Below are 16,924 nucleotides of genomic sequence, written 5' to 3'. Positions count from 1 at the left end.
ATATACCTGGGACCAGATGTTTCCACGTATGAGAAGGAGAAGGAGAAGGAGGAGAAGGAGAAGAAGGAGAAGGAGAAGGAGAAGGAGGAGAAGGAGGAGAAGGAGAAGGAGGAGAAGGAGAAGGAGAATGAGAAGGAGAAGGAGAAGGAGAAGCAGGAGAAGAAGAAGGAGAAGAAAAAGAAGGGAGGAGGAGGAGGAGAAGGAGGAGGAGGAGAAAAAGAAGGGAGGAGGAGGAGGAGAAGGAGAAGAAGGAGAAGGAGAAGGAGAAGAAGAAGGAGAAGAAAAAGAAGGGAAGAGGAGGAGGAGAAGGAGGAGGAGGAGAAAAAGAAGGGAGGAGGAGGAGGAGAAGGAGAAGAAGGAGAAGGAGAAGGAGAAGAAGGAGAAGGAGAAGAAGAAGAAGAAGAAGAAGAAGAAGGGAGGAGGAGGAGGAGGAGGAGGAGAAGGAGAAGAAGGAGGAGAAGGAGAAGGAGAAGGAGATGGAGAAGAAGAAGAAGAAGATAGGGTGGCAATAGATCCGGCAATAGATCCGACAAGACATAGAAGAAGAAGAAGAAGAAGCATATAGGGTGGCAATAGATCCGACAAGACATAGAAGAAGAAGAAGCATATAGGGTGGTAATAGATCCGACAAGACATAGAAGAAGAAGAAGAAGAAGAAGCATATAAGGTGGCAATAGATCCGACAAGACATAGGACCCCATAAGTATACCTGGGACCAGATGTTTCCACGTATGGGTGCAAATTTTGCATCCGACTACTATTGGGGTCTGAATACGAGACTAAAATTTGGACCCAAATATTATTCGGGCCGGGTCCGTTGCGACTCCTAGTGCGTCCTTGAAATCCCCCATACGAGACCAAAATTTGGACCCAAATATTATTCGGGCCGGGTCCGTTGCGACTCCTAGTGCGTCCTTGAAATCCCCCACTTTGCAAGAGTTGATCTCTAAGTAACTCTTGGTGCAAAAAGTTTTTAAGTTTCTGAATTAAACTCTTCATGTACTAAAAAAGATGATGTCTTCTAGAGACCTTCTAATTTTTATGTGAGATTTAAGTATAAAAACTTAAAAATTCAATTTTTTTTGCCGTTTGTAAATAATTATTTAATGATTCTTACGTGGTTTCCAAAATTTCAGACTCAAAAATTTTCCCAAGTAGGTCTTTTGATTGATGGGAGTAGATGCACAATATGCTCCCACGGGTACATTGATAGAGAGCAGAAGGTTTTTAGACTTGGCCAATGTGAGTCGGAATCGGCCCGTTTTTCTATATATGTTATCATTCGCAACTTTACTTAACCTGAGTCTAGGTAGTGTTTTGGCCTTCATACGCGGCGTTGAAAGCCCACGTCCGAGATCCGAAGCCCGAACTTTTCTCTCTCTATCTTAAATTAAAAAGATTGACCAATTTTGTATTTTATTTACAAAGATTGACCAATTTTGTATTTATTTACGGGTTTTAAATTAAAAAAAATAGATCTCTTTTATATTTATTAAAATGTTATGTTAGAGTGCTCACACTATAGAATTTTGTTTAAAAAATTATGTTAGAGTATTCACATTATAGAGTAACTCATCATTGTACTCAATAAGTTTGGACATCTATATACTCTTATTTTATACATGACGCATTTTTTTAATAAAGGTATTTTTAGTCACCTATATAACATTATTTTATATATAAAATATTTTTTAATAAAGATATTTTTCGTCAGTTGGAGGGGTGTGACATCATCTACATAGAGTGTGATGTCACCCACATGGACACACTAGTAACATTTAATGCTCCATGTGAGTGATGTCCAAGTAGATAATGTCACACCCCTTTTAATGACAAAAGAAAATATCTTTATGAAAAAAAATCTCTATATACAAAACAAGAATATATAAGTGTCCAAAATTGTAGAGCACAATGATAAATTACTCAATAGTGTAAACACCATAACATAACCCTTTATTAAAAAATAATGGTATGTATGTGTCTAAAATTGTTGAGTACAATTATAAATTATCTTTTATTATATATATATATATATATACAAGTGTCCAAACTTGTTGAGTACTCCATAAAATAAACACTCTACCATCACTTTTTAGTAAGGTGCAAGGGCTAAAAATTGAAGCCTTGACCACTTATAAAGAGGTCCCTGTATCTTACCATTACGTTACTCAATCAATTAATGTTAAGATATGGGTGCAGTTTGTATATATAGAGCCTAGGCTCTAAACAATCAAATTAGAGCCTGCCTTCAAATAGTATCGAGAAATATAGTTTCAATATCGAAAATCTTTTTGTTAGCCTTAAAATATGTTTTCATATTTATTTATAAAGATTAAAGCTTCAAAACTAATGTAGATCGAGAGATCTATGAAAACTTAAAAATCTTGAAATTTGACGGTCCAAAAGTGCGTTATAAAATACACTATTTTCAAAACTTGAAATCTATTTTTTTATCATGTCCATGCATCTTGATATCGAGACAATGAATTTGAGGATATTTGGGCATCAAAACAATATTTTTTAGTGAAATTTTTGAGGTAGGCTCGAATTTGATTGTTTAGAGCCTCGGCTCTATATAAACTTTTCCTATAATAAAAAAGAAAAGTGTATATGGAGCCGGCAGGTTTAAACTCTAAGTTGCAAGGTAAACAACGTAGGCCACAAAGGATGCTTACGAGAGTTCTCTGTCTGTATCGTTTGACACGACAGGTTTAAACTTTGATTCTTACCTGTAAACAACTCACTCTCTCTCTCTGTATATTGATCATCATCTATAAAATATATAACCTCCAATGAATGGTAGGAATAGGAATGAAAAAAAAATCCATGAACACCTATCCTACACTAAGCAAACCTGTAAACAACTCACTCTCTCTCTCTGTATATTGATCATCATCTATAAAATATATAACCTCCAATGAACGGTAGGAATGAATGGTAGGAATAGGAATGAAAAATAAATCCATGAACACCTATCCTACACTAAGCAAAATACAGGATACTGCACCTACCTTCCTATAACTATTGATTATAGTAACCCTGTAGATAGTAGACTGACAATATACACTTTCCTCAATACAACACAAGGAATATCCAATAATATACACTTTCCTCAACACAACACAAGGAATATCCAATGATATACACTTTCCTCAACACAACACAAGGAATGTCCAATTTTGAAAGGGTTAGATCTAGGGGTTGAACTTAAAATTCACTTCTTTTTTTTTTGGTTGCTTGAAAATAATCATTAATTGGATCCCGTAAATTCAAATAGAAGAAATCCTCCAAAATATCTATTTTATCAAAGGGAGTTAATCTCCCACAAGAGCATGCTCATATCTCATTTTCCAAGGTTGCATGACTACATTGGTCAGCGTCATAGACAGTAAGGGAATGACAATAAATATCGGCAAACCAAAACATCGGTAAGAAATTCGTTTTATTTCAAAATGTTGACGGAAAATGTAGTTAAAGAATATGAATCGCTAATATATAAGGGAAGTAATAGAATCATGAATTTTTTGGATTTGGCTCACAAAATGAAGTGAAAAAATCGGACACATAAAGATAATACAATATGGGCTTATGATTTGTAGTTATTTTATAGATAATTTAAAGCCATTGAACAATAGTTTGATGGCCTTGCCTAGTGTCATTAGAGTAATACTTGACAATTTTTTGTCTAAATTTTCAATAAATCCAAAAACAATGCTTATTTTGTTATCATAATGCAAAACCTATCATAGATTTATTGAGAGCATAAAATGAAACAACAACAACAATACTAAACCCCAAGTAACTAAACAAAAGACATCCAAATGACATTAGAAAAGTAGTGAAAATTGATTTTTAAAATTCAATTTGTGCCATAGAGTATTATAGAAATAATCCAAAAAAAAAGAAAAAAATATGAAAATAAGTATTTATGGACAAAATACTTTTAAAACGTTAAAATAAGTATTTATAGACAAAATACGTTTTCTTTTTTCCTTTTTTTTTAAGGTCTAGGCTTAACCACTCTAACCAACCACGGGGAGGCGAGTGGCCAGGTAACACGGTCGGATCTGGCTAGGGTCGACCCGGCCGGTTTTGTGTTTCACTCTTTTTCTTTCCCAAATCTTCCGCATTCTAGGCGTCATTGTTGACTCGGCACTTCCAAGTCTTGACGGCAAGTCCTGGCCACGAGCCCTTGGTCCTTTAACGTTGTACCAGGAGAAATGTAGAGACGACATACATTGAAATACCTTATTCTAAGGCCTGCAAACTTGGATATACAATGAAACGAATGGTGTAACCTCAGGAGCCATGCTTGATACTGGTAAACTCTGTGCCCCCTACCTTATGGCAATGTTTTGACGACCCCACTGATACTTTATTAACAGGCCAAACATTTGGCCAAGAAAAATATTTGTATTCAAATCGCTTCGCTTGGAGGGAGATTATAGAACTGGTAGATTCATCTTAGTCGTGCAAACTGATGGCAATCTTGTGTTCTACGGAAATTTATAAATCCTAATCCTGCATATTATGAGACCAAAACAGATGGAGCATCATCCCCGGTTCGTTTGGTGTTCGATCACTCAAAACGCTCTTTATCTCACAAACTCAAGCGATATGGTAATCGCAAATGTTTCTTCAATTGCAACTAAACTCACCTGAGGATTTCTATCAAAGGGCCACAATTGATGGTGATGGTTTTGTCCGGCGATATTCTCGCCCAAGAAATTCGAACAACGGAGAATGGTAAACCGGTGCTTTACCATAAATCGTATGGAGGCTTTCCACTATGGATGGGTGAGGGTTTCAAAACCGGACAATCTGGATCCAGAATTATAGATTTTAGATCGGGAATTGAGAAACTAAGAGCACCGGCTTGCCCCACGCTAAAACGGCCTTTTTTTTTTTTTTTGAATGATATACATACGGAGCCTAATATTATAGGTAAAACACGAAATGCTTCATCTATAAGCGGAAATTATAATATGTTTTTTAAAATTGCCCTCGATCAACTTGAATTTTGATTTTATTTTTATTTTTATTTTTTTAGTTACTTCATTTGTAAGGTAGTGCCTTAAAGCTTGGGGTAATGCCCTACGAACAAAAAAGTAAAAATAAGAAAAATATATAAATCAAGATTCAACCTAGAAGTAATTTTAGAAAAAAAAAAGGTTGACTGGTATTTTTTGAGATTGCCACCAATAAGAGAATTATTTTGTATTTTACCTAAAATTTTAAAATTCGTAAATAAATTACTTTTTTTTAAACAAAAACTTATCTAATATTTTTTAATTGTCCCTTAAATTCTTTCATAAAACTTAAGTTTAATTTATTTTTATTTTTAATTTTTTTTAATACTTTCTAGATCAACAATTCAAACTGATGCGAAACAATCTAACTGTCCATGAATCTGTGTAGTTCACAAATCCGCGCCAGTCAGCATCATGCTTTGCGTTTAAGAAGGGCTTTCCTTAGCTGCCGAGTAAAAGTCATGAAGTAATGCATTACTCGTTTTGGCAGTACCGGTCCTTGAGAAGAAGTAGTGTCATTGACAAGGTAAACAAGAAGGGAAAGCTTTCTATGATTCCCATTCAGCATAAAACCTATATGTTTTTTCATATCCAACCGTTCTGAACGGACAGCTGAGATGAACCCAAGCTGAGATGAACCCAATCACAATGTCATATCTCTATATTATTTTATTTTTAATTATTTTTACAAACTATTTTAACACCAAATTTTGGACGACCACTCTTTGTTTTAAAAAACTCTCGAAAAATGTGAATAGATTTGTCGGTTTTTCTCTCGAAAACTCTCAGACTCTCTCTACAAGTATGAATAAATAGAAAAAGTTTTGACAAAACTGCAGCCTTATCAAAATAAGCTAGGAAAAATTTTATATAAGGTTGATGTTGTAGAATTTAGATGCACCTCATAAATCTATCCAAAAAGATTGTTTTAATATTGGAAAACCATATGAATGCACATCTCGATGTCAAGATGTATGGGTATGAGAAGAAATAAAAAGATTTTCAATCCACATAACATAGTACACCATACAACACATTATTTAGATCATCTATTTCCAAAATTTTCATGCATTTATACATTTACTTGACTTGAACTATTTTTAGAATTTAAAGTTTAATAATTAAAAATATAAATAGATTCCCGAGCCATCCTAAGAATTTTTTACCCCAAAATTACATCTTATAACAAAGTTTGGAGTGGCTCCTTATTTTGATTATTTAAGGATGCAACCTCATGCAAACTGCACCCAAGAAGAAAAGTCTCACCGAAAATTATAGTTTTAGCATTGAAAAACATTCAAATCGATCATCTCGTCCTTGATCATCATGGTTGTGAAAACAAAAAGGATCTCAAGCCCAAAAAATAGTATATTTTGTAATATGTTATCTAGACCATCCATTTCACCTTTAAAATAAGTATTTATAAATCTGCAAGATTCATACCATTATTTAGCTTAAAATTTCACAGTCAATGTTGGAAATTAGTTTGAGAGCCATTATGGAGATTTCCAATGCTCAAAGTGCTTTCCGAATGAAGATTCAAGGTGAGGCTTAAATTTAATTTCATAAGCCAAGGCTTTATAGAAACTCGACTCATAATAAATTTGTTGGCTTTACATTAAAATAAATAAATAAATAGATTTGTTGGTTTCTCATTCAAATGGGTTTGTGAGTTTCTCTATGTCTCAAAAAAAACATGACCCGAGAACGGAACCTGGCCATGGTACACGTCTAGGTAACTGGCCCAAACCGGGCAGGTCCAGGCTTGACTAAGAAGGGTTAGAAAAAAAAACACTAAAAAATTCCAGAAAGTATGTTCAAAGTGTTAAAAAACAAAATGCATCCAAATATGTTTATAGTATAACGAAACAAAATCCATCCAAATGAGATTAAAAAAGCAATTAAAAATTGATTTTGGAAATTCAATTTGTGCCAGGGGATATTTTAGAAATAATCTTCAAAAACAAAAAGAAACTCTAAAAATAAGTATTTACAGACAAAATACTTCAAAATCTTTTTCAAAACAAGAGAAAACATTAAAAAATTTACTACAAACAAATTTCTTATATTTTTAGAGTTTTTACATTTTTTTTAATTTTATTTTTAAGCTCCTAACCTTGACCACCCTAACAAGCTAAAACCGACCAGGACCGGTGGCCAGTTGCGGGTCACCAGGCCGAGTTTGGGTCCACTGGCCCGGTTCCTAAGACTGGTTTCTCTTTCTCTCTTTCTGAGTCTACGTTGATTGGGGAATTGCAAGTCTTGACGGCATAGTGGAAGCGCGTTATCGTCAGGAAACTTGTGGCCACGAGCTCTTGGTCCATTTATGCTGTACCAGCTTGACCAATTGGTAAATGTATGATACACACTCAAACAAACCATTCTAAGTGCCTTTTCGCTCACTCTAATATGGCGCCTGCGCCCCTTCTCACGCTCATCTTCTTTCTCTATCTTCCTCTTCTTTCGCTTCATCATGCATTTGCACAATCGAACACAAACATCACCCAAGGGACCACCCTTTCCTCTTCCTCTGCAAATAACTCATATCGGACCTCTCCTTCTGGTGATTTTGCATTTGGGTTTTATTCAATAGAAGGCAACCAATTCCTAGTTGGAATTTGGTTCCATAAGATACCGGAGAGAACCCTGGTTTGGTCAGCAAATAGAGATCAACCTGTGCAATCTGGCTCCACCATTCAGTTGACACTTGATGGGAGGCTAGGCTTCACAGATTCAAAGGGCCTGGAAACTTGGATATACAATCAAACGACTGGTGTGAGCTCAGGAGCCATGCTTGATACTGGTAATTTCATATTGGTAGACTCTGTATCCTCTATTTTATGGCAAAGTTTTGAGAACCCCACTGATACTTTATTACCAGGCCAAACCTTTGGCCAAGAAAAATACTTGTATTCGAATCGCTTGGAGGGAGATTATAGAACTGGTAGATTCATGTTAGTCATGCAAGTTGATGGAAATCTTGTGCTCTACCCGAAAGGTCGGAGGGGTCTAGATCCTAATGGAGCATATTATGCGTCCAGAACAGATGGAGCATCATCACCAGTTCGTTTGGTGTTCGATCGCTCGGGTGTTCTTCATCTCACAAACTCAAGCGATCAGGTAATCGCCAATGTTTCTTCAAATGCACTGAACTCTGAGGATTTTTATCTAAGGGCCACAATTGATAGTGATGGTTTTTTCCGGCTATACTCTCGCCGAAGAAATTCGAACAACGGAGAATCATGGATAGTTGTATCAAAGATTCCTAATGACAGAGATGCTTGTGGAGTATCAGGTGCTTGTGGCCCCAATGCTTATTGTGTTCTGCAGCAAGATAAGGCGGGGTGTCTTTGCCCACAAAATTTTTCCTTCATTGATGCTAAATACGCTTTTGATGGGTGTAAACAGGATTTCAATAGAGGGTGCTCTGCTTACTTAGCATCGGATTATACATGGGCTGAGTATGAGAACGTTGATTGGCCTACAGGGGATTACGAAAGACTAGATGTCAATGAAGATAAATGTAAGGAGGTTTGCATGAATGATTGTTTGTGTGATCTGGCCATTACTAGAAACAATGATTGTTGGAAGAAGAGGATGCCAGTCACTGAAGGCCGAAAGAGAAGCAGCATAGCAGGAAAGGCTCTTTTCAAGGTTCCACTGAAGAGTGGGCCATTGGAGAGAACAAAGACAATAGAGACAATAAAGAAAGAGGATGGAAACAAAACCATGGTCCTAGTAAGTTGGTGTCTCATGAGCTTCTCTGCAATTCTTTTCATACTATCCATGGCTGCAATTGCTTTTGCTTTCAAGAAAGGAAGCAGGTCCCGTTTCATCTCAAACAATGTAGAGAGTATAGAGGCCAACCTTGTATCATTCAAATATGCACAATTACAAGAAGCCACAAATGGATTCAAGGAGCTTCTAGGGAATGGCGCCTATGGGAGTGTCTACAAGGGCATCATGGATGTTGGGCGTGAGGTCCAAATCGCTGTAAAGAGACTGGACAAGGTGGTGGAGAGAGGGGAGAAGGAGTTTCGAACTGAACTACATGTAATCGGTCGAACCCATCATAAAAACTTAGTTCGCTTACTAGGTTTCTGCGACGAGGGTGATCAAAGGCTTCTGATCTATGAGTTCATGCCAAATGGGTCTCTTGCAGATTTCCTGTTTGGCCCAACCAAACCAAGTTGGAGCGAGAGGATCCAATTAGCATTTGGGATAGCAAGAGGGATCACTTATCTTCATGAAGAGTGTGAAACCCCTATCATACATTGTGATATAAAGCCTCAAAACATACTTCTTGACGAGTTTCGCACCCCAAAGATTTCCGATTTTGGTCTGGCAAAGCTGTTACAACACAATCAGACCCATACAACCACCGGCATTAGGGGGACAAGGGGGTATGTGGCTCCGGAGTGGTTTCGAAATGTTTCAATATCTACAAAAGTGGATGTTTATAGCTTTGGAGTCGTGTTGCTTGACATCATTTGCTGCATGAAGAAGAGCGATCATCATGATCATAACTTGGAGGTGCAATTTGTGTTATCAGAATGGGTATATGATTGTTTCTTTGAGGGGAAGGTGCATGAGCTAGTAGAGGGAGATGACGCGGCCCTGGGTGATTTAGAACAAGTTGAAAGGATGGTTAAGGTGGGATTGTGGTGCATCCAAGAAGACCCATCCATGAGACCTTCCATGAAGAAGGTGGTTCAGATGCTAGAAGGGACCATAGAAGTTCTGGCACCACCTGATTCCTCTACCTCATGGTTATGAACAAAACCACCTATCAAATGAAATGTCACACTCAATTTTCGCTTTTCCTGGTCATGACTTTGGCATTTAATAGTCTGCCACTACCACTCTTCTTTTTACCATTTCCTAATCCTTTAATCGCTTACCATTATTAGTTGATGTGCTTTTATTCTACAGTAATGTGTTTAAAATGAATTTTTAGATTTGGTACTCCTTTGTTGTATATATTGGTGTGAAGGTAATTTTGGTACTCATTTGTTGTATAAATTGGTGCAATGCCTATGTCTACAATTAATATTCCATCTCTTCAATATTTATTTATTTTTTAACGTTTCCACCTCTTAAATTCTTCTTTATTTTCTTCCTACTTTTTTCTGGCTAGGTTTATCCAGATAATTGAAAGGATGGCTGGCAAAAAAATTTATTTGAGTCAAAATACAGTTGATTTAGGTTGTCAAATTTAGGAAAATTTATAGAAAGAAATAATGGCCTAGAAAAATTTTCCTTTAAGAAAAATTTTCCAAACACCTCATGGTAACCTCTCACCTCTATGAAATCCAATCCAAACATATCCTTTCTCTCCTCATTTATATACCTCAAACTTCTCTCTTTCTCTTTCTTTCTGCGTTTCTCACTCTCTCTCCTCCCGTATTTACCCGAACCCCTCTCTCTCTCGCTCCTGGTAACCTCTCACCTCTGTGAAATCTATGAATCCATGAAAGTCCTTTGCATAACACTAATTCAAACAAGAACATCTGTTTTAGAAAATATCTCCATAATTCCTCTCTACACAAATCAAGGTCAAAGTAGCCCAAATCCCCAATAAAATATTTTCCGTCTTTTATAATTTCTCTCTCCAAACCTTTTTGTCAACCAACACCATCAAGAACCCCATTCTTTCTCTAGCAAAATAATGGCAAAAAATGGCCAAAAAATGACAAAAATGAGCCAAAACTAGGCATTGGAGTACAAAGATTTGCTTCCTATCGTGGCCGGAAAGCTAGAAGCCGATGCTTTCAAGGCAGAGCTCAAAGGATTCAAGCTATTGGCTGACCCATCAAAGGGTTTGATAACATTTGAGAGCAAAATTCTGCTCTAAAGGATGGTGATGGAGCTTTGAATGAGTAAGAGTTTTGTGTTTGAATGGTGAGATTAAGCACTGATCTCATGTGAGAGACTCAAAGTTTGTTAGAAGAACCTCTGATCCATAAGATTCGGAGTTATGGAGAGTTGATCAAGTTTATGCTGGAGTAGCTTTCTCTACGCTCTCTTGTTTCTCTGTTTATCTGATGTTCTCTTTCTCTTTGTAAATTGTGTATTTGGGAGGAGAGAGTGAAGAGGGAGATAGGAAACACGAAGAGAGAGTGGGAGGATAGAGTGAGGGTAGAGAGATGGGAAAGACGGAAAAAGAGAGAGAAGGGGTGCTGGGAGAGAGAGAAAGAGAGAAGTTTGGGAGGATGGCTTTTAGAAAAGGCATATCTTTTTAAATTTGTTTGGCCTAAGAAAAACAAGGTACAGTTTGTATAGAAACTAAGCTCTAAACAATCAAATTAGAGCCTGCCTTCAAATAGTATCGAGAAATGTGGTTTCAACAAAGGAAATCTTTGTGATAGCCTTAAAATATATTTTCTAATTTATTTATAAAGTGTAAAGCTTCAAAAATAGTATAGACCAACAAACCTATGAAAATCTCGAATATTGAAAATAAAAAAATGCATTACAAAATACACTATTTTCAAAACTACAAATCTATTTTTTTTCTCATTCATGGCCATGCATCTTGATGTCGAGATGATCAATTTGAGGATATTTGGGCATCAAAACAATCTCTTCTAATGAATGTTTTGAGGTAGGTTCTAATTTGATTATTTAGAGCCTCGGCTCTATATAATCTTTTTCGAAAAAAAAAAAAAAAGAGGTTAAAATTAGTTTAGGTGGTAAGAATAAATAAAATCCACATTGTTTATGCATTAAGATATCTTTTAAAACATTGGGTCTATTGTGAAATGAAATATAAAAATAAGAAGTATAGAGATATTTTTTAAAAAATATAATTAAGCAAAATACATCCAATGAGATTAAAAAAATAGTGAAATATGGATTTTGAAAAATAAATTTGTGCCCGGGGTATTTTCAAAATAATTTGTGAAATGAAAAAAAGAAGTTTATGACGAAAATACTTCCCAATCTTTTTCAAAATAATAGAAAACATTAAAAAAAAAAAAAAAAACTATTACAAATAAATTTCTATGTTTATGAACTTTTAAAATTTTTTTTAAAGTTGATGGCTTGACACTCTAACCGGACCATCGTCAATTTACTGCACACCTCGTAGTGTTGTTGGAAGCGCGTTATCCTGATTAAAAAAGTGGCAACTGCAGCTGGCATCATTGAGTCGACGTTGTACGACCAGAAATGAATTGAAACATTGGTATAGAATACACACTCAAATAACCCGTTCATTGCTCACTTCATTCAATATGGCACCTCTTCTGGCTTCCCCTCCCCTTGTAGTTTCTCAATCAAACACAAACATCACTCACTCTAGGGGCCACCCTTTTTTCTTCCTCTGCAGATGATTCATATTGGGCTTCTCCTTCTGGTGATTTTGCATTTGGGTTTTATTCAATTGGTGGCAACCAATTCCTAGATGGAGTTTGGTCAGCAAACAGAGATCAACCAGTTGGATCAGGCTCCACCATTCAATTGACACTTGATGGAAGGCTAGCCTTCACAGATTCGAAGGGACTGCAAACCTGGATGTACAATGAATCCAACGGTGTAAGCTCAGGAGCCAAGCTTGATTGAGTATGAGAATGTTGATTGGCCTGCAGGGGATAACGAAAGCCTCGATATCGATGAAGGTAAATGTAAGTAGGATTGCATGTTTGTGTGATCACTAGTAACAATGCTTGTTGGAAGAAGAGGATGCCAGTCACTAAAGGCCGAAAGGGGAGCAGCACAGCAGGGAAGGCTCTTGTCAAAGTTCCATTGAAGAGTTGGCCACTGGAGAGAACAAAGACAATAGAGAAACAGGGTAGAGTTTAAACCATGGTCCTAGTAAGTTGGTTTCTCATGAGCTACTCTACAATTGTGTTCCTACTATCCGTGTTATCATATAGTGTTTTGGGTGCTCCTGTACTGGCAAAGATATTACAATCCAATTGCAACATCTCCAGCACTTTTTACATGAAACATTCAAACTATGTCAACATTTTTACATGGACTGCACTAGTGCTCTTGTTCATCACCGAATACATTAATAACCAACTTGAATACAATTTAAAATCATTCACAAATATAACAACATTAAGTAGAGTGCCAAATAAGGAAGGGAATGTCAAATTTCAAACCCTTTGCGCCCAGATTTTTTAAAGACTTAATTTTGTCGAATAGATGAGAGCACGTATGGTTTTAATTCTCAAGTGTATCATTCCACTATGGAAATTGTGTAATCAACTTTTTATCACTTTAATATGTTCAAAATGAGAAATAATTGTTGAAGATCAAATATCAAAATAGGTTGAGAGAGATGCAACTCAAAAGACGATGAGCATGCTACTTTCCATGGTGCATGGAACCATAAGGCAATTTCTCAATTGATAAGGCTACCACGAACTTTATATTTTTGAATCTTAAATATGGAAGAAACCTCATTGATCTAATGTTTATATTTACTTATAGGAAAGGTTTCCATAATTCTCCTACAATATAGAAGTTCTATCCTTTCCCTACCATCCAGCTATCCAATTTTGATCAATAGAGCCATTCACCATTTGATCTTAGATTCGACGTCCCAAAGTATCTTATTTTTAGTTTTTTTCTATACAAATTGTATGAATATGAAAAATTGGTATGTGCCATCTTCTCACTGGGACGCACCTATAAAAACTATTAAAATTAATTTTTTGATAAAATATAATGACCAAAATACCTCTTGAAACTTTCAGGGGTATTTTGGTCATTTTATTTTATTAAAAATATTTGTTTTGTATTTTTCGCGAGTACAAGTTTAATAGAGGAATTGACATGGTGTCAAAATAGTTTATACAAAAAAAATTAAAAATTAAAAAGTGTAGAGACGTGACAATGTGATTGGGACAACCTTAGTCCTTCAGTCAGAATGGACGGTTGGATAAGAAGAAGTATACAAGTTTTGTGTTGTAGGAGAAGCATAGAAAACTTGCCTTTTACTTATATTATTAGAAAAATCAGGTAATCAAATGCTAGAGAAGATGTTGCCTAGTTGATGGGAGTTCAATCCAGATTACACAAGATCAAGGCAAGATGCATATGGTTCAATTCTATCATGAAATAATACCACGAAAAACAAAGGATAATGACAGAGAAATTTTTTTAGAAATTATGATTTACTGCAACCTAAAGATGTGGAAAATGAATCTTTGACGAAATTCAACTTCATTAAAAATATTACCTCAAGTGCATAATTAAACTAGTTGATCTTCATGAACAACCAAACACACCATGGTGTGTGGAGGTCAATTTTGGGTCTCTCTCTTTCTCTTTCTAAGTTCTCAAGTGTAAAATTGAAGTGATATTGGCCCTTGATGCTTTTCATCCATGACACATGAGAGGTCATGATCCTGATTACTCATCCCCATCCAACCACCTAGATCAAGGGAGGGATGAGATTATAACTCTCTCATCACCCCATAAACCACAGGTTAGCCTTTTTACTCTTTGGTCCTTGTCTCATAGATAATTTCCACTCTAATCCATTACAAAAATTCCATAAAATCACTATAGCACCATAAGGCAAGGGTATGCCCTTTTGTTAATTGCAAAAAGCTCACATGTATGAAAAAAATGTCCTTTGACACAGCCAATAGAGGTTCCATACCCAACATACGGCTCACGCATATGGGATGAAGCCACATAAGAAAATGTCACATGTCAAAAAAATATCTCATATGGATAAGGCCTTTTATTCAAAATTCTCAAATAACCTTGCATTACATACATGCGAAAACGGTAAATGTGTGGTAAAAACCATGCGACAATTTTAATTTAAAATTTTATAAAATCAAATTACAAAATAACGAGTGCTACACAGCACACTACTACATATCCCTACGCATTGGGATTGACATTAGCATGATGTCACCCCCAAAGAGGTTCATGGGGCTGCCATGTGGCCTCCTTATAGCAACTTGCAAGCCACGCGTGTAAGTGCTCTAATACAAGGGTCCTCTTTAGGAAAATCTGCACTGACTATTCTTAGTCGGATGATATTATAGAAGAGTGGCTTCGCAAGTGACTATAAGTGCACATGCTATGGAGTGGGGTCGTGTCAGGATACAGACTTATGTCTTATAAGTCATGATCATTCCATACAAGACCAATACTCAGAAAGTACTTAGTTTCTATTGTACTCATATGGTTTTCAAACCCTGACCAATCACATCAAGCATGAGGCATCCTAAATAATATAGGCATGACCCGGAGGTTATCCTCACGCCCCTGTGAAAAATTACTCTCTCAAGGCGCAAGCATTCACTGCCTCATATATTCAGGTTATATAAATCCAAGTCTCAGTTCGTAAAACACCCAGATTTAATATCTACTCCTATTGAATGAAAGATTCTCAGCTTTAAGGTCTTGAAAGGTGATGTAGCCTAAAATCCATGGCTGCTATATTGCTTTTGCTTTCAAGAAAGGAAGAATGCCCCGTTTCATCTCAAATAATGTAGAGAGTATAGAGGCCAACCTTGTATCATTCAAATATGCACAATTACAAGAAGCCACAAATTGGTTCAAGGAGCTTCTAGGAAATGGCGCCTATGGGAGTGTCTGCAAGGGCATCATGGATTTTGGTCGTGAAGTCCAAATGGCTGTAAAGAAACAGTCCAAGCTGGTGGAGAGAGGGGAGAATGAGTTTCGAACTGATCTAAGTGTGATCGGTCGAACCCATCATAAGAACTTAGTTCGCCTACTAGGTTTCTGCGACGCGGGAGATCAAAGGCCTTTGACCTAGGAGTTCATGCCAAAAATTTTCTTTGGTTTATCCTTCGATGGAATGGCAAATTTGGTTTATGATGAGGACCCAAATGAACCATGGTGTAGTGGTTCTATAGACTCGAACTTCGGACTTGGGTGCATCGAATTATAAGCCTTTACAGATCTGAGATATATACTCACTATTAATGGAATTCGCATTTTTTACGTGATTTTTCAAAACTATTATTGCACGATCTATACACTATGCTCCGACTATTGTAGCAATACGTCAAATTGGTAGCCGTATGGTGGATTCAGTAAACTCCATGGAACTTCATTTGTTGGGTTCCGTTACGATACATTTTATTGATTGCAAAGGACTCCTTGGAGCTTCATCTGTTTGGATTCCGTCAAGAAACATTTATTGATTGGAAATGAACAGAGGGTCGGTGTCGGTAATCAAATTGGGGATATCAATATTGATTGATTAGTGCACTTGGAGAATGTTTCGGAAGAAAAATATATCTTCAAAAATTGGAAAAAAAAAAAAAAACAGGACGTTTTTATGGTTCTAGATGGTTGTTCGGTATTTAAAATACAGACAGCAAAAAGTAGTTTACTTAAAAATAGCCCCCTTGTCTGGTGTTTTCATTGCTGGAGAAACGAGCAAGTTAAGAAAACGAAAGGATTGCAAGGGAAAATGGGTGGTGCTTATAATTTCGGGCAAATGAGTGCCTATTTGGTAATTGACCACCCCCAATAGTGTATGTACGTAATTTGTTCAAAAAATAATTTAGAACAAAAAGAAAAAAGGAGCTAAAAAATAATCTAGAACGAAAACGGAAGAGGGAACCTAAATAGCTCGATAAAAGTTAAAAGTCTTTACAAAATTAGAAAAAAGTTGGGAGGCCTCACAAACCTACTTTTGGGAATTTTCTTTCCTATATATTTGGTCGTTTTGTAAAGAGAGAATTATAAAAACACGAAGGGAAACTTTCAGTGTAGGGAGAGAAAGTATAGTAAAAGGTTTTATGACTGACATTATCTCATGTTCTCTCTTTTAAATGCCATCTTGTAATTTTTTTTTTTGATTAGTGAAAAAAACTGTTGGTTATCTCCTGTAGAGATAATCACATTTATGACAAACCGCATAAAAATTTAGCTTTTTTTTTTTTTTTTTT

General features: G+C 36.2%; 1 protein-coding gene across 1 annotated transcript; it reads left to right on the top strand.

Annotated features, from left to right (window-relative positions):
- The first annotated feature begins 7,208 nt into the window (after nucleotides 1-7,208).
- Nucleotides 7,209-10,080, top strand: LOC18439816 (G-type lectin S-receptor-like serine/threonine-protein kinase LECRK3). Its single transcript, XM_006849973.4, has one exon. The coding sequence runs from the start codon at nucleotides 7,389-7,391 to the stop codon at nucleotides 9,804-9,806; it is 2,418 nt and encodes an 805-aa protein (XP_006850036.2). The 5' UTR covers nucleotides 7,209-7,388; the 3' UTR covers nucleotides 9,807-10,080.
- The last annotated feature ends 6,844 nt before the right edge of the window (nucleotides 10,081-16,924 follow it).

Source organism: Amborella trichopoda, chromosome 3 (assembly GCF_054954075.1).
Source record: "Amborella trichopoda isolate Santa Cruz 75 chromosome 3, AtrichopodaSantaCruz75HAP2 v2.0, whole genome shotgun sequence".
In the NCBI taxonomy this organism is placed as follows: Eukaryota; Viridiplantae; Streptophyta; class Magnoliopsida; order Amborellales; family Amborellaceae; genus Amborella; species Amborella trichopoda.
Note: the sequence above shows the minus strand (reverse complement) of the source record. Positions and strands in the feature narration are given on the sequence as shown.

Bases quoted from the DNA above. Each gene is read 5' to 3' on its own strand.
- LOC18439816 (XM_006849973.4), top strand. From the start codon at position 7,389: ATGATACACACTCAAACAAACCATTCTAAGTGCCTTTTCGCTCACTCT.